Source organism: Pleurodeles waltl, chromosome 6 (assembly GCF_031143425.1).
Source record: "Pleurodeles waltl isolate 20211129_DDA chromosome 6, aPleWal1.hap1.20221129, whole genome shotgun sequence".
In the NCBI taxonomy this organism is placed as follows: Eukaryota; Metazoa; Chordata; class Amphibia; order Caudata; family Salamandridae; genus Pleurodeles; species Pleurodeles waltl.
This window is the reverse complement of record NC_090445.1, coordinates 1,201,164,416-1,201,187,605: the sequence shown is the minus strand read 5'-3', so window position 1 is coordinate 1,201,187,605 and position 23,190 is coordinate 1,201,164,416. Positions and strand designations below refer to the sequence as shown.

The window sequence follows — 23,190 nt, the reverse complement described above, 5'->3', positions numbered from 1 at the left end:
ACCAGGGATAGTGTGTGTGTGTTTAGTGGATGGGGGAGGCCTCTTGGGCAAGGGTCGCTCCCCTTTGGGGGCACGTGTACTATGGCCATTTCTGCCCCCTTGGGGGCAGATCGGCCTATTATTTTTAAGCTGATCTGCCCCCAAGGGGGACAGAAACCAATAGAACGCCAGTGATGTTTGTTTATATGTTTATTTATGTGGGAGGCATAGAACTGTTGGCCATTTCGCCTATTTTTTTAGGCCCATCTGCCCCCAAGGGGGGCAGATGCCACTTAGGCACCAGGGATAGTATGTGTGTGTTTAGTGGATGGGGGGGCGGCCCCTTGGGCAAGTGTCGCTCCCCTTTGGGGGGCATGTGTTTTATGGCGTTTTCTGCCCCCCTTGGGGGCCGATCTGCCTATTATTTTTAGGCTGAACTGCCCCGAACGGGGGCCAGAAACCACAGGAACGCCAGGGATTGTTTTTATTTGTTTATTTATGCGGGGGGTGCCCCCTTGGGCAAGGGGCGCCCCCCCATGGGGGGCATAGAACTGTTGGCCATTTCATCTGCCTATTTTTTTTAGGCCCATCTGCCCCCAAGGGGGGCAGAAGCCACTTAGCCACCAGGGACAGTGTGTGTGTGTGTGTGTTTAGTGGATGGGGGGGCAGCCCCTTGGGCAAGGGTCGGTCCCCCCTTTGGGGGGACATGTGTTTTATGCCCATTTCTGCCCCCCTTGGTGGCAGATCTGCCTATTATTTTTAGGCTGATCTGCCCCCCTTGGGGGAGAAACCACTGGAACGACAGGGATTTTTTAAATTTGTTTATTTATGTGGGGGGGGCATAGAACTGTTGGCCATCAGCCTATTTGTTTTAGGCCCTTTCCCCCAAGGGGGGCAGAAGCCACTTAGGCACCAGGGATAGTGTGTGTGTGTGTGTTTTTTTTTGTTTGGGGGGTGGCCCCTTGGGCAAGGGTCACTCCCCATGGACACACTACTAAAGGTATTTTCTGCCACCCTTGTGGCAGATAGGCCTATTGGGGGCAGAATCCACTTAGGCACCAATTTCTAAATGCTTGATGGTGGGGTGTTTGTCAACTGGCGAAGTATTTGCATTTGTGATAATTTGTTTCTCCTTTTTGTTCTAGTTCAAAGCTTTTGCTTTCTTTGCTGTGGCTCCTGTAAAAACAATTTACTCCAAAGGAGTATTGTTGCCATGCATGAATGACATGTTTGTAGGTAGTGTACTAAATGCAGGATTGTGTGTGAAATTGTCCTTAGATTTGTGCACATTGATATTTGTGTTGTCTTATTTCTAATTTGCTTTTCTTTCTTTCTTTTTAGTGGGATATCATTGGTGATCTCTTTGTGCAGAGTAGCTGCTGGTGAGTCAAGCTTTTTCTGGCAAGTGAGCAGTATAGTTTTTGAGTTTATAACTCTTACTGATAAAGCTACACTTTATTACTTATCTTACACAGTGCTGGTTGTTGGTGGTGCATTTGTCCAGTTACTTTTCGTAGGAATGATCATGGCTAGCCGCAGGATGACTGCTCAGCAGGTGGTTAGTATGCTTTTTGAGTCATTGTCTGATCATGATTATGAGACAGACTCTGCATCTGAGGCAGAGAAGGAAGTGAGAGATTCTGGCAGTTAAGTTTCTGTCGGAGAGGAATCTTCTGATGAGGAAGCCACTCTCAGTGCAGGTGAAGGGCCTGTTTTAGAGGAGGACACTGATGGGCCATTAGTGGAGCAAACTGGAGCTGAAAGGTTTCCCGTTAGAAGACCTGAACTCTGGGTTGCCCCTAACATGAAGCAGCCAGAGTTGCCTGCCTTTACTGGTCTCCCGGGGTGTAGAGTCAATACAGAGAACTTTTTGCCTGTCAATTTCTTTGAGTTATTTGTGGATGATGTGTTTTTGGAAGAGATTGTTGAGCAGACTAATTTGTATGTGGAGCAGTATTTGAGGGACAACGCTGCTAGACTTAGGCCACACTCTAGAGCTACCCAGTGGATTCCCACAAATTTGAAGATGAAAAGGTTTTTCGGTTTGACTCTTTTGATGGGGTTGATAAGGAAGCCGTCACTGGCTTCTTATTGGTCTACTAGTCCCTTGATGGCAACAGCTATATTTCCTGCAACCATGAGTCGTAATCGGTATTTGCTTCTACTTAGGATGCTGCATTTTGTTGACAACGCATTAGCCTTGCCACAAGATCACCCAGATTCTGACTGTCTTTTTAAGATTAGGCCTGTCCTTGATCATTTTGTAGATCAGTTTTCAGAGGTCTATGTTCCTGGAAAAGAAGTAGCCATGGACGAGTCTTTGGTCCTCTTCAAGGGTCATTTGGTTTTTAGGCAGCACATTCCTAGCAAGAGGGCATGATATGGAATGAAATTGTATATGATGTCTGAAAGTAGTACAGGATATGTGTATAGTTTCTGTGTCTACACTGGTAGGGATTCCAGTACTGACCCCTCCTGTTTGTCCTCCCTCTTTTGGAGTTACTGAGAAAATTGTGTGGGAATTTGGTAGACAGTTCAACAAAGGTCACCATTTGTATGTAGATAACTTCTACACTGGAGTGCAGTTGATCAAGGAATTGTTTAGAGTGGACACTGTTGCTTGTGGCACAATTTGTTGTAACCGGAAAGGTTATCCAAGGGAGCTTGTCTGTAAAAAGCTTGAGAGGGGACAGTGCAGTGCCTTGCGTAATGATGAGCTGCTAGCTTTGAAATTTTCAGACAAGAGGGATGTCTACATGCTAAGTACCATCCATGATGAGAGTACTTCCCCAGTGACTGTTTGGGGCCAGGTTGCTGAAGTGCGCAAACCTGTGTGCATTTTAGATTATAATAAGCACATGGGAGGTGTAGATATAGTTGATCAGAGGTTGGAACCTTATACTGCTATTCGTAAGTCTTAAGTTTGGTATAAGAAGTTAGCGATTCACCTCTTCCACTTGGCAACTTTTAATGCTTTAATTGTGTTTAAGGATAGGTCTCCAGAGTCAATACAATTATATCCACAGAACGTACCTCACTCCACATCGCTTGACTCTTATATACGGAGGTGTCCCAAAGGTGTGCCCCAAATGTGACGACTTAGATGCTGATTTCGACCACATGGTACGGTACTGCCCTGAACTCCAGCGGGGCTGGGGGCAGTGATGATAGACTTGAAGGGCCTGTTAGGAGTGGAAATGACCCTGACCCCGACTGTGTGTCTATTGGGCCTGAAAGCGGGATCAGCAATTGGGAAGGTAAATGAACGCTTTCTGGATTTAACCCTAGTACTATTCAGGAGATTAATCGCTTTGGGCTGGAGGTCACCCAGGTGCCCTTCCTTGACTGAACGGAGACGAGATGTGTCAAGATGGGCTAGGGCTGAACTACAAGTCCTGAAGAGCGAGGAGGCACGGGCCTACCAGACACCCATCGCCCCGTCATGGGAGGAAATATTGACGAAATGGGAACGCATAGTGAGGGGCGAGGGAGACGCTGTGGAGGAGACGGACTGACGTACAAGATAAGGAATGGAGACATCAGAGGTGAGGAGCCTCATTGTATATCATAATGAGCTACATGGAAGGGAACAGAACCAATATTAAGCGAGAGAAGGGGGTAGCTGGCTACCGGTCTGGGATGAAGGTCTTCGAGGATTATGAACAGAGTGGGGTGGGAGAGTAGTAATGTATCAAACTGAGTGGCCCCTGACACACACACAAACTAATTGACGGAGACTGAGCGAGGGACCAGGCCCCTCCTTGGTATACATACACTGAAGCATCCCCCGGCAACTAGACTTTACAGGCCCCCAAGTGCACCATCATGTTACTATGTTGTTCAGGGTTTGACAAAGACTGTTATGTGGGGAAGTGAATGACAATATGGTATATGACAGACGCGATTATGTAGGTCCACACCTAAAAGTACAATACCGGTGACGTACAAAAGTGAAGTAATTATATAGTTACAATGTGATGTAAATGTTAGATCAAGGAATATGTCCAGGAGAAGTAATCAATAGCGCCCATGGGTGCGATAAGAGTCTGTTAATGCCATAAGTTGATTTGAATCTGTACAACAGCAAAATGTTAATAAAAACAATTAAAACAAAAAACAAAAAAAAGGATAGGTCTCCAGAGTCAAAGATGACATTTGTGAAATTTCAGGAGCCTTATTGTGCTGGAACAGGCAAGAGTTGCTAGAGAAGCAGTGGTGGAATATGTGGCTAAAGTGAAAGATCGTCACTTTGCTGAGCACATTCCTCCCACGCCCAAAAAAGACTTTCCAGCTAAGAAATGTAGAGTCTGTGCTCGTAGAGGTATCCGGAGGGAGACTCAAATGTACTGTCCAGATTGTCCTTCAAAGCCTGGGCTGTGTGTGGGTGGTTGTTTCAAGAATTACCACACCCAGAAGAATTACTGGGAATTACCATGAGTATAAACTGCCTGTTTTATATTTTCATGTGTTCAGTTTCACGGTTGGCATTTCTGTCATGTACTTAGTTAGAGCTTTTGTGTTTGTAGTTTTGTAATTATTTCTAATTAGTTAGTGGTTTCTTTGTTTTTAAAACAACAAAAAAAGTGATGTCATTGTGTGTGGAGTGGCGCTTGGCTGACGGTATACATATTGACTTGCCTTTGGCTACTGCAACACACTGCCAGCCAAACGCCAGTTCACACACTCCCATCAGCTGGTGTGATTGCTGTATCAGGCATGTGGGCGTATGTAAGTGATGGGCCCTTGAGTAGCGCTGTCTGTCAATGTGAGTGTTGTAATGTGCTGGGCCCGTGGCTGGCAGCGTGAAAGGTCTTGTGCATGTCATGTATGAAAGGTGTGTGAATGGACTGTAAAGCGGTTGGTGCCTTGTCGTGGCTTTACAGCTCACACGCCGAGTCAAATTTGATCCACTGAACCATCACTCGCCCTCGTTCCAAATCCAACCAGTATGTGTGGTAAAAATGAAGAAAACTGCTCCGCTGTAATCAGGCATCGCAGCACACCCGTGATTCGCTAGGTGTCTCTGGTGGGACCCCGATGATGAAACATACCACCAACTTGGTTGGTGGGTGAGGGGTCTTTTTAACATAACCTAAATGCATTTCTTTTCACAATTTTAGTGTTTGGAAAATCACATAAGTATGTGGACACACCAAAATGATCTATTGCAAAACTACCTGTGTGTGTGTGTGTGTGTGTGGGGGGGGGGGACCTATGATTTTGGTCACGGGTGAAACCTACCAAATCAAGACATGTTTTAAAAATAGACACCCCAAGGAGTCCAAGGAGGTGTGGCTTGCCTGAATTCCCCCAACATTTTCTTACCCAGACTCCTCAGCAAACCTCAAAATTTGCTTAAAAAAACATATTTTCCTCACTTTTCTTTGTAGGATCATCGCTGCGGCACAAATTTCCTACCACCCGGCGTTCCCCTCAGTCTCCCAAGTAAAATGATACCTCACTTGCGTGGGTCCCCAATGCAGAGTGAGCCTAAAAGATGTATAAAAGAAAAATATGTCCTTATCAACTCGCTGTGCTATCCCTTAAATCTCTACAGGTTGTTGGCATTTTTCTGTTGCAGGCACCTAGGTCACCCACACAAGTGAGGTATCATTTTTATCAGGAGACTTGGGGGAACGCTGGGTGGAAGGACATTTGTGGCTCCTCTCAGATTCCAGAACTTTCTGTCACTGAAAAGTGTTTTTTTGGCCAAATTGTGAGGTTTGCAAAGGATTCTGGGTAACAGAACCTGGTCAGAGCCCCACAAGTCACCCTATCTTGGATTCCCCTAGGTGTCTAGTTTTAAAAAATGCGCAGGTTTGCTAGGTTTCCCCAGGTGCCGGCTGAGCTAGAGGCCAAAATCCACAGCTAGGCACTTTGTAAAAAACAGCTCTGTTTTCTTTGTGAAAATGTGATGTGTCCACATTGTGTTTTGGGGCATTTCCTGCCGCGGGTGCTAGGCCTACCCACACAAGTGAGGTACCATTTTTATCGGGAGACTTGGGGGAACGCTGGATGGAAGGAAATTTGTGGCTCCTCTCAGATTCCAGAACTTTCTGTCACCGAAATGAGAGGAAAAAGTGTTTTATTTGGGCCAAATTTTGAGGTTTTCAAAGGATTCTGGGTTACAGAACCTGGTCAGAGCCCCACATGTCACCCCATCCTGGATTCCCCTAGGTGTCTAGTTTTCAAAAATGCACAGGTTTGCTAGGTTTTTCTAGTTGCCAGCTGAGCTAGAGGCCAAAATCCACAGCTAGGCACTTTGCAAAAAACAGCTCTGTTTGCTTTGTGAAAATGTGATGTGTCCATTTTGTGTTTCCTGTCGCGAGCATTAGGCCTACCCATGCAAGTGAGGTACCATTTTTTTCGGAAGACTTGGGGGGAGACAGAATAGTAAAACAAGTGTTATTGCCCCTTGTCTTTCTCTACATTGTTTCCTTCCAAATGTAAGGCACTGTGTAAAAAATACGTCTATTTGAGAAATGCCCTGTAATTCACATGCTAGTATGGGCACCCAGGAATTAAAAGATGTGCAAATAACCACTGCTTCTCAATACCTTATCTTGTGGCCATTTTGGAAATACAAAGGTTTTCTTGATACCTATTTTTCGCTTTTTATATTTCAGCAAATTAATTGCTGTATACCCGGAATAGAATGAAAACCCATTGCAAGGTGCAGCTCATTTATTGGTTCTGGGTACCTAGATGTCTTGATGAATCTACAAGGCCTATATATCCCTGCAACCAGAAGAGTCCAGCAGACGTAACAGTATATAGCTTTAAAAAATCTGACATCACAGGAAAACGTTACAGAGTAAAACGTGGAGAAAAATGGCTGTTTTTTTCACCTCAATTTCAATATTTTTTTATTTCAGCTGTTATTTTCTGTATGAAACCCTTGTAGGATCTACACAAATTACCCATTGCTGAATTCAGAATTGTGTCTACTTTTCAGACATGTGTAGCCTTCTGGGATCCAGCATTGGTTTCGCACCCATTTCTGTCACTAACTGGAAGGAGGCTGAAAGCACAAAAAATAGTAAAAATGGGGTATGTCCCAGTAAAACGTCAAAACAATTGTGTTGAAAAATTGGGTTTTCTAATTCAAGTATGCCTGTTTCTGAAAGCTGGGAAGATGGTGAATTTGCCACTGCAAACCCTTTGTTGATGCCATTTTCAGGGGGAAATAAAACACAAACCTTCTTCTGCAGCCCTTTTTCCCCATTTTTTTTTAAAAACGAAATGTTTGCTGTATTTTGGCTAATTTCTTGGCCTCCTTCAGGGAAACCCACAAAGTCTGGGTACCTCTAGAATCTAGAAAAAGTTATGAGGGCTAGGCGCAAACTGCCCCAAATAACCAAAAAAAGGCTCGGCACAGGAGGGAAAAAGGCCTGGCAGCGAAGGGGTTAAAGGCTGCAGTGGATATCATGTACCCAATTGGTATGTTGGGAAGGCAAATTAGGTTTACTGTGGCATGGTCGATTAACTTGCTAAACGGTTCGAGGTGTATATTATGAATAATGTGACTACTCATAAAATAATCAAAAACGTGTTGCGAAGGTTATCCAGAGAACTCAGTGTCTGATGAAGATGCACAATGTTGTTCTGTGAACATGGAGATGTAAATCAAGTATAGCAATACAAAACACAGGTGAATTGATGTACGCAACCCAAAGGCCAATGGGTTAGCAGAATGAGTAAATAGGGTTATAAAGAACTGTTTTTAGAGGGTGGTGGAAAACTATGGGACATGTGTACACATTTTAGGAATAGCCATTACCTAGTTGCGGTTTTCTGTGAATCGCAATTAAGAAATTGCTATTCCTCATAAATGAAACATACTGGGTTTCATTTAGCAATTCTTAATGGGGTCACAAATAGACCTACTTCATGAATATTAATGAAGTAGGTCGCAGTTTGAGGCCCATTAGGAACTGCAGCCATCACAGGGATGGCGGCCTGCTGGGGTCAGCAGCCCACCATGTCTGTGACTGCTTTTTAATAAAGCAATCATTGTTTTTAATACAGCCCATTTTCCTTCATGTATAGAGGGATGCATTTCAAAAAATAAAATGAAACAATTAAGTTTCTCTTTGACTCCTGCCTGCTCTTAAAAAATATTTGTTTCAACATTCACAAATGTACAAATGATTACCACCACCCTTGAGGTGTTGGTAACAAATAAATATTTTCCGACTATACATGCCACTGCTGAATTTCTAAAGACAAATTGTGATTTGTAACATCTTACTGAAACGCAATTTGTGTTTTGTCCATATCAAAAAGCATTTTTGCAGCCAGAAACAGCACAATTCTGTAATCAGGGATTATCTGACTGCAAAAATGTTTTTGTACATATGGCCCTAAATGCGGAGTTTGTTGATCAAATGTTGGAGGCTTATACAGTGAGCAAACATGATGTTCCAGTTTGCTACCCTTTCGAACTGTTGGGAGGTTAAAAATCTAAGAACTAAATTGACAAGAAGGGAAGGCCATTAAGGTGAAGGCATAAATGAAAAGGGATAAAAATGAAAGTAAAAGAAAAAAATAAAAGTATAGAATTTTTTTTAATAAAAAGTGGTGTGTGAAGAGCTTGAATGTTGTGGAGGGTTAGATGGTAAAAATTAAGTATCCACGAAATGTTTGCAAAGAGATGACAAAACATTTTGAAACCATAAATGTTGTGAGGTTAGGTAGGAATTGTGTGATGATGGTTGTAGGTAGGAATTGTGTGGTGGTGGATGATGGAACAGGTTGGAATAGCGTTTGATCTGTATTTTGGTAAAGAGAGAGAAAACAAGCTGTACAACGGAAGGGAAAAAGGATAGGAATAGTGGTAAAAAAATCAGTAGTGAAGGGAAATGGCACAGAAATAAAAAGATAAAGGAGAAAAGTGGCTGGCGTTACAGGATTAGATAATATGAGCTGTGATATTACACTGTGTACAAGCTCTTCAAATTGGGGCAACACCGTGTGTATATTGTAAATAGTGTAAATGGGGCACTTATTTTCACTCTCATGATAAGGAATGTTATGTTTTGGAACATCAAGTGCAGTGAAAAGACTAGGACTAAACCTATATTTTATCACCTTATTCCTATAGTCATTGTAACACTCTTCTTAGCAGATTCAGAGAGCTACTTGGTCTAGTTACTCGGCCTGCAGCAAAATTCTGTCCGACATAGTGGTGAAACCCTTCAGACACTCCCAAACATTACGGAAACCGAGATCCGTCTTAAGAGCATCTCCATTTAGCTGAATGGAGACACCAAACTCTGAGGGAAAACATGCAGATAAAAGTAGTGATTTGAGCAGAAAGATGATTTGTGCTATTCACTAACCTTGGTCTGCATATCTTGAGCCAGGTATGGAACTCATCTGTATCAGTCAGTACCTGACATCTAAAGGAAGAGCCAAATAAGTGGGTTTTCACGTGAAGCTGCAACTGAATATGAAGAGAAGAGAAGAGGCATTTTGGTGCTTACAGGTGGACTTAGCAAGCGCCTTCCTAAAAACAATGAGTCTGCATTCAGAATGAATGTTTTTGCAGGACCGGTCACATTTCTCCAAGGATAATCTATGTGGATTTATGAGGAGGCCTCAGTTAATTGATGGCAATGTTTTACATATTTACATAAGCAATTCGGCAATATATTGTAAATGTCCAAATACAAGTTCCCATCATTCTGTGATCCTCAGAACATATGAAGAGGTTATAGTCTTTTCTGAATTTCCAAAACTCATTAATGCTATGAATAATAGCCCTTAGAGTCAAGGAAGTGAAGCTGCTTCTCCTTTGAGGTTTAGAAGAACAAAAGAAAGATTGTAATGAAATGGGTAGAGACATGACATTTCTACACCACTTTTGGTAGATAATAGGAATTGGCTTGTACAAACACATTGTCCTTAAGAACAGTATTAAGAGGAATGGGTGCAAAAACAGCATTAATCTCACTGACTTTTCAAGGTGATGGAATAACCAAAACACTGCATTCAAATAAAGGAACTTAGATGACAGGTATGCATATCCTGAAATCTAAACTCACCTACACATCCTCCTTTTGTGACATGGAGAACACTAACCTCTATAGTTGTAGAGGTGAAGTTTGAGCACCCTACAATTTAGCAAATGACCACCATCCTGAATTTAAATATGCCCTCCCAGGAAGAGGCCACAGAGGCATCAAACTGAGCAGAAGAAGGTCCACAAACCCAGGAGAAAAGCCCAATCTGAAGCTATGGAAATCACATGACCACTGCGGGCTTGTGAATTACCCTTTCCATTTGAGACACTGAAAGACTCTCCACCAGATAAGGCACTACAAAGGCATGTAACATGTTTGTCTGATAGAGACTTCTAGCTGTAGATTACCTACCTTAGAATAGAGACCAAAGCAATCTCTCCTCAAAGGTGGGTTTGTGGACTGTGTTACAATAAGAGATATGAATGGGTGAAATTCCCACATGCCAGATCTGACGGTCTGGGCAGTAGTGTTTGGCAAACGTTTGCAGCGATGCCCAAGTAGCTGCCTGGCAGATGTCCAGAAATGGGCCTCCTCTAGCTAGTGCAGCGGTCGGTCACAGCTTTAGTTCTGGTGGAATGAACACTTAAGCCCTCAGGGTGCTGTTTTATAGCCATTGAGTAGCAGATTTTAATACAGAGGACAATCTATCTGGCGTAAAGTGGAGGCACAGGCCCTAAGGCCCAGCTTATCTGAAAAAAAGTTGAATATGGTGGTGGTGGGGGGGGGGGGGGCACCTATCTGGAGTAAGGAGGAGGCACAGGCCCTAAGGCCCACCTTATCTGAAAAAAAGATTGAATATGGGTTGGGGGGCTGCCTGCAGTTGTGCACGCGTTCAAATGGTGAAAACATTAAAAGGGTGAGAGCTAAATTCAGTTCCCATTTGGGGATGAAGAACGGTATGGTGGGGGGACATGTGCTGTAAACTCTACAGGAAACAAGTCACAACAGGTGACTTGAAAAAGGAGGGTTGATCCGACAACTGAAGTAAGGCAGAAATGGTGGAAAGGTACCCTTTAACTAAGCCCAAGGCATGGCCTTGCCAGGAAAGAGATAATGCGATCAAAAAGGACTTCAGAAAAGGGTGCAGATAGAGGATCAACGGATTTGGCAGTACACCAGGTCACAAATTTGTGCCATGGGCACGAGTAAATTGTTTTTGTGGAGGGATGCCTAGCTGCCAGAATGACACCATACACTTCGGGAGGGAGGTCAAATACCCTTACATGTCAACGCTAAATCTCCACACATGTAGATGGAGTGTGTGCATGTTCAGGACCCTGCCCTATTGCTGCGACAACAGGAGATCCTCCCAAAGGGGGTAGCCTGATCAGAGGACAGACGCTCATGTTCAGGAGTTCAGGATACAAGACTGTTCTTGCCCAATTCAGAGCCACTACAATGACGTGTGCCTCACTGTTCTTGATCTTTTTGAAAAGTCTGGACAGGAATAGTATCGGTGGAAAGGCCAACAGGAACCCTGAGCTCCACTTGAGACAAAATGCACCTCCAAGCAAGAGTCACTTTGGAAACTCCAGCATGCAGAAGTGTGCATTCTCCGTGGTGACAAATAGATCTAACCAAGGTTCCACCCAATCTCTGAATAGACCATGCACCACCTCTAGATGGAGACATCATTCATGATCCACAAGGCATCTATGGGTGGGTTCATCTGCTCTGGCTTTCGTAAAGCCCGCCAGACATTGAACCACCAGGAAAATGTTCTGATGCTCCAGCCATGTCCAGGGATGCAGGGCCTCACGAAACAGGACCCACACCCCACTCTGCTCCTTCAACATGGCAGTGGTGTTGTCCATGAACAACTGAACTAGCCCTCCCTGGATGGAAGGAAGAGAGGCTTTTGATGACAGGCTAACTGCTCTCAGTTAGGACATGGAGAATCTGGAGCTGAGACTCTGCTGGAAACCACAGGACACTGAACTCCACCTCTCCCAGATGCCCATCCCAACCTAGAAGTGACCCATGTGTCACTACTGTGAGCTCACAATCAGCAAGAGAGAGGGTTCTGCCACTGACCCAATCAAGGTACGTGAGCCACCACTGCAAATCTTTTGCAGCTCCCTTCAATGCCTGGACCAGGTTGGAAAGATTCCCCAGATGCTGTGACCACTGGTCGACATATGCCAACGGGCATGTTTTACCAGCAGAATGCAAGAGGCCATGAGACCCAGCAGTCGCAGAGTCAGCCTCACCGAAATCCAGGATAAAGGCTGAAACATCAGCTTGAATATCCTGGACTTGCTATTCTGGATGATGAGCCCCAACCTGCAATGTTTTGAGAATAGCTCCAATGAAAGGGAGCATCTGAGAGGGAATAAGGTGTGACTTTGGCATGTTGATAGCAAACCCCAGTGAATGCAGGAGGTCTTCGATAGTCTAGAGGTGAGAGACAACTGCCTTGGGCAATCCCACCTCTAACAGACAGTTGTCAAAGTCGGGGAAGACTGGAACCCCTGACCTACGCAGATGTACTGCAACCACCTCCATCACTCTGATGAACACCCAGTGGCAGGGGTGCTGGTAATACCAAAGGAGAACACAACAAACTGATGATGCTCTTTGCCTACTGTGCACCACAGGTAGTGCCTGGGGGCAGGCAGGACAGGGATAGAGAAGTAGGAGTCCTGCAAGTCCAGTACTACCATCTATTCTCCAGGATCAAGGGCAGACAGAACCTGAGCCAAAGTGACCACACCCCACTCTGCTTGTTGAAATTCCACATGACAGTGGTGTTGTCCATGAACAACTGAACTAGCCCTCCATTGATGGAAGGAAGGCTTTTAATTGCAGGTGATTCACTCTCAGTTAGGACATGTTGATATGAAGCTGAGACTCCACTGCCGGAAACCACAGTACTCTGACCTCCACCACTCCCAGATGCCCCCCCCCCCCCAAAACCAGAAGTGACGCATCTGTCACTACTGTGAGCTCTGAATGGGGGAAGAGAAAGGGATATTTTTTTTATTTTTCAGGAAGTAATTTAGAGGGCCTAGACCTAGGAAAGGAGGGAGACCTCCACCCTTTTTTGGCACCAGAAAGTAGTGGGAATTGCAAACATGATCTACTTCTGATGGTGGCACTCTCTAAATAGCTAGTTTGGCCATAAGGGCTAGTAATCCCTGTCGCAAGAGGTGATCTTCTGTCAGCCGAACATTGGATGGTGGCAAATGCGGTTATGGGGCGCTGGACAATCTTAAGCACTCATTTGTCAGAAGTGATTTCCTGCCATTGGGCAGGTGGTGCCGAATCCTGACACCAACTGGGTGCTCATGATGGTGGGAAGGCAAACTAAAAAGGTTTTGAGGTTGCAGCTGCGAAGGGGTTTGCATGGGGGAGGGATAGTTGGGTGGGTAAAGGGGAGATTGGATCAGCCCCTGGCTCTGGTTCACATGATGCTTGTAGGAGCTGCATCCATGGCCACAAAAGGACTGAGATGACTCCTAGCTGTGGTGGCTAGGGGGAAAAGACACAGCTGGATAGCCCTTACCATAGCCACGGAAGGCAGAATGCAGCTACTGAGAGGCCATAGTGAGCCCTAACGTCCCAGCAATGGCCTTACTGTCTTTGAAATGCTCAAGGATCGAATCCGCCTTGTTACCAAAACGGCGAGTCCCATCAATGGGCATGTCCATAAGGAACACCTGGATATCCCCTGAAAAGCCAGTTGTCCTCACCCAGGCATGATGTTGGAGCGCCACTGTGGTAGCAACTGCTCTGCCCACTGTGTTTATGGGATGCAATTTGCATATGATCATAAACTTTGCTGCATTTCTCCTATCAGCAATAGCTTGGGAGAGTCTGGCTCAGGCCTCCTCTGAGACCACAGGCAACACTTGTGCAACTGTATCCAACAGTGTGGGAAAAACGGGCCCAATAAGCATGCTGTGTTCACAGACAGCAGTGCCAGGCTGGATGGAGAGAGAAACCTCTTTACAAAGGTATCCAAGCCTCTTGGATTCCCGCTCCCGTGTTGTGGCAGGGGACTCACCTGTATTTATCCCGGAGGTTAAGGCCTAGACCACAAAGCTCTCAGAGGTGGAATGCTGGGAGAGGAATGCTGGGTCCTCAGTTTTGGGGCAATGGTGGCCAAAGACACTCCTGTGCACAGGAGTGCCTGTGCGGGGCTTGGCCAAGGCCTCGAGCATAATTTCCACAAGGGATGCATTAAACATGACTAGGGGCTCTGTAGGTGATTCCCTGAGCAGAAGCATCTCCAATGGATTTGACCTCAAATGTGGGCAGCTGAAGGTCCAGGACTAACCACTGCATCCTGGAACCCTTTACGGGTCTGTCAGTAACACAGAACGCATGGACACAACACCAGAAGGAATGTTTTGTGAGTTGTGTAGGGCTACAGTACCCTCAACTAGCCTGCTCAAGCCATGCTACAATGAATGCTGTCCAGGGACCCATGAGTGGGGAAGCCAAACCTTGTAGAGCTGGGCAGGGTCCCAGGTTACGCAACAATACTACCCACAAAAACTGTCATTCCTAATGGAACTATGGGGAATCAGGGAGCGAGAGAAAGACACATCAATATTCTACCCTCGTATCTCTGTTAAACATACCACAATAAACAATACATCTTTACTTTGGTCTCAATGAAGGCTTATTTTTACAACAGTGTAGAGGAGAAGCGATTCATCTGAAGTCTCACATTACTCCACTGATGGAGCATGACAAAGCCTGACGGGATCAAATGACTATGCAGTCTTAATGACCTTCTCTCTTCTTCAACAGTGGAACACTCTCACCATCTAGAACCACGTGATGCAGTAAGCCCAGTACCACGTCTGTCAATTTACCTCTCCCCCTCAACAGGAGTTGGCACACCCTAAATACAGATATTCACTGCACTGGCTTCATATAATGGAAGCCTACTTTGGATTCTGAGTTAGAGATAGCATCATATGCACACTTTTTAAATTGTTGGTATCTACAGCTTGAATAATTATGTCCCTGTACTCAACCTTCAACAGCACACAGGTGGTGTTTCAGGTATCTAACATACTGCTCAGATTGTATGACTCAGGTTTTTATGTCCTCTATCAAGCATCAACAGCTTGGTCTCACTTTGCTGTGTAATACCTTATGGGAGCCATAACAATGAATTCCCAGTCATAAAAGCTGTGCTGTCACCTTTGGTAAATTAAGGGTCTACTTCCCAATACTGCTTACGTGTCAGGGTGGTCTGGACAAATAAAACTGAGATTTGTTTCTCATTGAGCAATGGTGTGCTCTTTTCTGGGCATACTGATACAACACTGATCACCTCTAGTTCAATTTTCCTGACATGATCTTACAACCAAGCTGCTCCACACCAAAGGTTAGTGCTACACTGTCTCCATCAGTTGCTCTTGCCCATTATTAGATCATCCAGTGGGGTGCTCTTGAGCAACCCACAGCATTTCAAGAATCGTTTTTGGAGCAGTGGGTCGACAGGCCGCTGATACAGCTCTGAGACATGCTGGGACTGCCAAGTTGCTTGCTGCAGGAGTGTGTGTGCTCTCAGGACATGACCAAGTCTTCTGTGTGACCACTGGACCCTGGAACCATAGACCTTGCCAGTCACCTGAAATTTCAAGTCTACTTCAGCCCCAAGCTAGCAGCCAAGGATTGATGCCAACCTGGAGGCTGGCAAGTCTGCCTTCCCATCTGTAAGGTTAGAGGCAATGATGTTCCGTTTCAGCTTGTTAAATATATCCTTAGTTATTAAGCATGTCGGTGAAGTGTGGAGTCGACCCTGATAACAGAATTCTGAGGCAACCCTGACAACTGAAGTCTGAGGCTTGGACCAAGCTTCTTTAACCCGTCCCATTAGGCCTACATTAAATGAAGGAAGCCGATTGACTGTTAGTTTTCCTGTTACGATCTCAAGAGCACATTCTTGCGGTTTGATGTACACAGTAATATTAAGGGTCTCTGCTGCCTTCTTAATTACAACAACATAATGAGGCGGCTCTACTGAAGAAGCACCTTCACAGTCCAGACACCTCTCATACAATGTTTGAATGCAAGCACTATTACATTTGTATCGAAATTTGCTCTTGGAAGATAAAACAAGTTAAACAAATCAGTTTCCTAATGAATTCCACAATAATTGCCTCAATGTCAGCATTTGTAGAGGAAATAATTTATAATTGGTTGCTTAATGATTTGCTGTATTAGGTATTATTTTAATTTACAATGCTATGCTTTGTGTCTCAATATGTGAAATTATACAAGTTATTCCTATCTGCTTGCTTACTGATCAACTCGATTATGTTTTATTTTAATTTACATTGTTATGCTTTGAATCCCACTGTAAAAAACTATACCAAAGAGTAAAATCATTAGTTGTGTTTTTTTTGTAAAAGACGCATAATCTCACCAGGCATTTCAAAGAAGCCAAGGCTCTGGTATTCATACAAGAAGAAGCAAAAATAAAATTGTTTGGGACATAGACTTGGCTTCTGGTAAAGGTCCTAGTCTTTCTGCATACTCCTCTACCTGGGACGTCACCTAGTTCCTAATGCTGCCGGCAAAGCATGTCACTGTGTTTCGATGGCCAAGCACAGAAAACACCACATTCCTAAAACACAAGCGAGAGGAAAATAAACAATAGTACGCCACAACGAGCATAAATCGACAGGAGTGAAGAGTATATGTAATAGGGCCAGTAACCATGGGAGGAAACCAAGCACACAAAGGAGGGACAAATACAACCAATGAGCCAATGAAAAACCTGCATTTCAAAATGGCAAACAAAATAACAAATAAAAAATGATGGGCGTGCCAAAAGCCCACAGAGGAGATACACCATGTTGAAAGACAGTGCATGCGCTGCCAAGGCTCGACCTAAAAAAGAATAGGCTTCAGCCAGAAGGACCAGGGCTTGCTGCATGCAACTCTGTCAAGAATCAATGTGTCCACGAACTGAACAAGAGGGACAAAGATGTCCAAGATGTGGCTTTGGAACCGTACTAGCGCATGGTTGACCTCTTTAAGACTGGTTTCTGTCTGAGTGTTCTAGGGACGAAAACCAGATGGGTTCAATGTCTGGAAAAGAACAGACCTTGTCAGGGATGATTAGGTGAGAACACTACGAATGCGGGGTATGAATAAGTACTTCCAAACGAAAGGAGAATTATGGATGAAATTAGCAAGGGGAGGAAAGAGGGTCCAACTCACAAGAATTTGGTGGATGTGATGTCCAACAGATCAAACAAGGGTACTCCCTGGTCGTCCGCCAGAGAATCCCTAGGTACACAGGCAGAAGGCCCAGGGGCTGCAGCAGTAGAGAGGAGCTGAGAGGACCCTTTAAATGTTAACAAATCCACAGTCATTCTGTCAGCTATGGGAAACATCCTTCACCATCTGTGGTCCAGCAGAGAGTCCCCATGACTACAACGTTTCCCACACCTTCTCTAGTTACTGACGCCCTCATGTTCTCCATATGAGGGCCTGAATGCTGTCAGGAAGGCAAGCATACACCAGTGGCATAACAAAGCCCCCTGAGCTCAAGGGGGGGCCCTCAGCACAGCACATGGCCTGAGTGATTCCAGAAGGGAGCCCCCTCTATGTTCTTTGCAGAGGGACCCCCTTCCAGTTTCATTATGCCACTGGTATGCACAGCAACCCTAAATTTATTATGATTATGGAAGGACGTGTCACCTCATGTTCCACACAGGGTATTGTACACCGGTGGGCTCTGCAGCACAAAAGCAGCAATGCCACAATCTGAGGTATATTGTAGAAGTACAGCACGATTCTCCAATCAAGGGTGGATGTTCAAAGCAAAATGACAGACTTCTTTAACAGAATTCGGAAAGATGCTGCAGTTTCAGTGCTCACATGTCCACGCAAACCAGCTGAATATGCTTCTTCATCACTATTTGAGAGAGATGGTCATGTTTCACTGCCAGTGCTGTGACTCCAACCAATCTGATGGCTTACAGGTACCATGGGACTACACTTTGGAATGACAGAAAAGTGTGTCATGTACATCAGTAAAATAATAAATATAAAAAACAAAAGGAAAAGGAAAAAAATAAATTGTCAGAGGTAATTTCTACTCTAAACAGAGGCCCAGGATTCCTACCCTCAACTGGCTGTTGCGCTAAAATACACATTTGATCACCCAGTTCTTCACATGTTTTGATTATCTTTGCTTTGTGTCTGCACTCCTTTAACAGCTAATATAAGATCATTGTGAATAAATGTAACATACATAATTACATAGAATTAGCGAGATGTTCGTTACCTCAAAGGAATGCTCTTTATTATCCTCTAATCTGTAGTCCAGAAGAACACTTAAAGACATAACACTACAGTCAAATTTCCCATTTTTTGCTTCTCTGTTAGGGTGCACAATGATTGCAGGGTCAGCTGGCAAGACATAGCGCCTTTCAAGACGGTGTCGCCCCATGTCCTCGTGCTGTTTTTTCTCTTCTTCCTGAAAACAACGAAATAGACCATTTAGCTCAAGAAGACAACCGCATCTGATATGAAAATACGATCTGTATGAGAAAAACAATGTAACAGCAAGAAACTGCACATTTCATGTGCTCATTTACTTTTTTCTGTTTACAACCTTCGATATAAATTAGAGTGTTTATGGGACCAAACATGTGGTCTCATGATAAATTCAAAGAACATTTACAAATATTTGTGCCACACTATTAATTGTTATGTATATATGTAATAAGTTGTTTTTAATGGCAAAAAGGCTTGCTTTAAAGTACGATGTAATTGAAAAGCTTTGAATTTTTCGAGGAAAAGACAAATCATGGAGAATCTACCAGCTGAATTTCACAGAACTTTAAGTGGAGCATTAGACACTGGGTAGCAGAGCTAAGTGAATACATACTTTATTTACTTGGATGGAAATGTGGACAATTAGCAAAAACATTTGAAAAATTAAATAAGTAAAACTGAGTTTTCACTGTTGGCTTTTATTATGAAGAATTGAGCATGCTATGTAGCTTTTAAATTGCTTAAAATTATTTGGAATGAGGGCATGTCGGGGACCTAGATGGACAGTTCTCCTTGGAGCGACTTTTTCAGATCGCTACAATTCTGTCCCAAGAATGCTTGGAGTAGCTCACACTTTGGGGGGAAAAAGTCTGCCCAATGAACTGCCAATGGCAGTGCCCCCACTCTGGTAACAGTAGCATTTGAGGCATTCCTTCCAACGAGGGAAGCAGCTTAGGGTGTTTGTGGTGTCACACGCCCCTCATAAATGCGTTCTTGACTTGGTAGTTGGGATTGATAGACCTGAGTCGGGTATGCCCATATATGTGTCAGTTTTCTCATTGTGAGCCAATAATTAAAGCCAGGACATTGACCTTTGACGTAAACCGGAGAGATACACACAGCGATGTCCATCTGGTGACTGAATTTCAAAATGTGAAAATAGATAACCTGGAATCAATACCAGCTTCCATGTTCAAATTGTGTGATCCTAGGCAGGAATGTTATTTTCACAGAGCCCTCCTTTTCCTTTATTATCACATATGAGACCAACTTTAAATACCTAGTTCAAGATGTGCACTGTACAGGCACCTCTTATGTTTGATTTACCAGACTATCATGTTGCTCCATCTATAATAAGAATCTTGAGCGACATTTAGGTTTTACATGGCTACTGACTTGCCTCTTAGTTCACTAATGGCATTGTTGCTGGAATGGAGCAATGAATGTTTTAAAAAAACTATCTGTCTATGCAGTGTTATAATCTGATGTACTGAGGTGAAACACTTCTACATGTTAAACAAATGCACTTTTTTAAATGTTGAAGAGATTGTACCAAATGTTTACATTTTGTTTCTTATGCAATATACTTGCTATAAGTTCACATGACTTGGCTCATGCACTGACTTTTAGAGCTAAGTTAGACCTATGGTTCAGCTTACCCTATTTATTAATTGTGCACCCTACTCTATTTGCGATTTGGGCTTAGCTCATGAGGCCGTCAGTCACTGATATAATGATTTGTAAAAGAAGACTAGAAACATGGAGCCCTGCCCACATGTACTGATATATGAACTCTAGCATCAAATCTTCTTGTAGAAGAGATGAAGAAGAGTGTGCGCAGTGAAAATATATTTAAAATAAGTGATCCCAGGGCAGGGTCTCAAGGTTGTTGTGTTGTATATGACAACAGTCATGAGTTCCCAGGGAGAACTACCAGGCCAAAGTGGTTGGAGTGGGGGTGTAGCTTCAGCAGGGGTATTTGGGTTGTGACAACCCTCAAATGCATTCTTGGTTTGTAGTTGGGTGTGTGGGCCCTGATTAGGGTCTGTGCCTGTTATTGCCGGCATTCTCATTTTACTACGAGATTTTAACTTATTTATTTTTAGGTCAGTATCTTAAATATATATAGTTAGGGCTTTATCAAAAATGTTGTAAATTTGCATTCAGAGAAGTACTTCTTGAGAGGGTGCAAATGTACTACTTTTTGGAATTCGCAAGTATTGGCAGTACAAGGCCTAGAAAAACAGCACCAGCATCAAATTTCCAGGCACTCCACTGGCAATCAAGCAACCTAATGTGATGGGATGAATACTTGCAAGTAGTCTAACCAGTGGCATTTCCTCAGGGTAGCATTCCAACCCTGTGTCACTCTAGACCGGAGTCAAGCTAATGCAAATCAGTACTGACTCTGTTCCTCATGGAAACAGTCCATCGTGAACATTGGTCATCTCACACCTCCACACTACACCCACTGGTTTTCTGGTAGGGACACTGGAGATTCACACCACTGAATCTAAGTAATGCCGCCCTCTTTGTCCCTCTCAGGACTAGATGACTGTGGTGCGCACAGAAATACAAGGTGCCGGTGTAGCGCTCCTATCAAGGTCCACTCCACAGTGAGAGTCAGAGGCCTTCAGGAACAGGAGCTTATCTATGTAAGATTTATTTTTTGGGTGGATCGTGGGCATTGGGATTTCTTGAGCTAGAGATTTGTAGACAACCACCTTAGTGAGCCCAAATAATAAAGGTGGTACAACTGGGCTAGGTACGGAGAGGGTGTCAACTCTAGGTCAGAGACCCCAGTGCCAGTGAGTTAGAGGAGAATACTGAATGTCTGCTATAGTGATCTATGTAAAGGTGCAAGGCAGGGGCTTCCTGTCCAGCAAGGCAGCGTCATAGGTTAATGCACTTGCTGAACAAAGGTGTAAAAAAAAAAATGAGTCCGTCAATTCAAGGTTATTTCTCATTTTATAATATACTTTTCGAAGAGTATATTTTTAGTAAAATCAAATAACCAGAATAGCATGAAATGGTGAAGGATACCAAAACATGAACTTCAGAATTACCATACCATATGTAATGAATGGTTAATTTTCACATTAAACATATATTTTACATTCTATAAACATACAACTTGCTGTGCAGTGAGATTAGTCCATAATCGCAAGAGTTTTGGTCACTTCCATGAACGTGATCACAGTGAAGGACGTGTGCGTGTCGAGGTAAAAGGCTTACATTTAAAGTTGTGTGATGAGTTGGAAGGCAGAACTCAATAGTCTGGATAAGAATAACTTGTTTTTCATATAACATTACTGTTACACAACTTACAGTACTCTATTTACCAACTTCGGAAGAATGTAAGACTTAGTGTAAACTGCCAACACACAAACTTACTAAAAAGAAGCCAAATATAAATGCATTGCCAAATAAAGTTTTGAAAGGCAAGATTGTCTTGTTAAAAAGCCAGGATTATCTTGTTGGGATTTATGATCAGATATGCTAAGGGTTCTTAAACCACACTTTCCCGTACCCTACACAAAAAAAGGGTAAGTAGCAACGCTGTGGACTTTTGTACTGCTGTCCGTGTACTTCTCCCCACATAAAACACATAACAGCTGCTCAAAAAGGGGTTTTTCGTGCCTCCCTTTTCAATCACAGAAAACATATGCTGAGGTTGTGTCTGTAATCCTTACTCCAGGTAGCTTGATGAACACAACAAAAATAACACTTTGCTGGATGAGAAAAGGAGTTTTAAATAGGAAAGTTTCTGGACATTATACACTTATATGCATACAGGGCCAGTGAGTGCCAATTAGTTGTAAATGACTCCCTTAGTTTTCCCTGCCCTGTGGGAGGAAGGGATTATTCTTGGGAATGCTTATAAGGTTAGAGGGAGTTGTGCCTTTGCTTTGAGGGCTGGCTATTAATCTCATATAAAAGTGAATCCAACAAAAACATTACCACAATAGGACTCTGACACACTGGATATGACTTGTAGCTTAATAAGACATTCAGGGGGCCCTCGGGACCCATTGAATATATATCCCTGGCAAGTGAGAAACTCGGAAAGGCAACAGAGATGATAATCATTATGTGCACTGCAGCATAGTCAGAGTCAAAATATGTATGTTCGGCACCTGAAGCAGGTGAGTGGCGAGATAGCTGAATGGGCTGATATACTGATCCTTGGAAAAAGTAAGATCTGTTGCACATGACTGCGATAGGAGCTTTTGTGGCCATTCTGAAACACTGAGAACACATCCACCATTAATGAAGCACCCAGGAAGCAGAGCCTGAGGATTAGAAGAGGTTTATGGGGTTGGGAACTAAGGGTATCTACATTCGTATACTTTATTTTAATGATGAAGCTCTCCTTTAGAAAAACATTCTAGACACTTAACAATAAAGATCTGTCAGTAAGGCTTGGCGCAAAGGGGAAGCACATGGGAGTCGGCAGTGATTAATTTGAGCTGTCTTTTGTGAGTGGGAGTGAACAGCACTCAAATTTGGTGACCGCCACTTAATTTTCTTCATCAAATATTTCCAGAGAGCAAGAGAGGGAAAAACAAACACAGAGGAAAGAAGTGGAGGAAGAGTAAGACGGAAAACCGTCTCAGAAGGAGATAAAGGATAAAGGAGCAGGGGATGTCTGATAGTGAATTAGAGGCATAAGGTAGCCTGAAGATTGAGAAATCTTGGTAATCGGCACCCCAACATGTAACAGCGCCAGCCGCAGACTTCTGAGCACAACTAAGGGCATTGGCACTCAGTCATTTACAAATTAAGAACTGGGGGTTGACAACTTCAGATGATCTTCATGTCCCATCCTATCCCAAGCACTGACCACCCCTCTTCCTTTCTGGATTTCTATTACAGTGTCACAGTGCTGGGCAGGACAGGACTGGAAGGAATAACTTTACTTACCTGTAACTAT

At 43.7% G+C, this 23,190-nt stretch overlaps 1 protein-coding gene across 4 annotated transcripts in view; it reads right to left on the bottom strand.

Moving 5' to 3' along the window:
* CCAR1 (cell division cycle and apoptosis regulator 1) overlaps positions 1-23,190 on the bottom strand; it is a 1,667,827-nt gene that overhangs the window by 700,267 nt on the left and 944,370 nt on the right. For all 4 annotated transcript variants that reach the window (XM_069240502.1, XM_069240501.1, XM_069240500.1 and 1 more), the window contains one exon: positions 18,265-18,456. In XM_069240502.1, the coding sequence (XP_069096603.1) occupies positions 18,265-18,456 (192 nt within the window). The remainder of the gene's footprint in view (positions 1-18,264; positions 18,457-23,190) is intronic.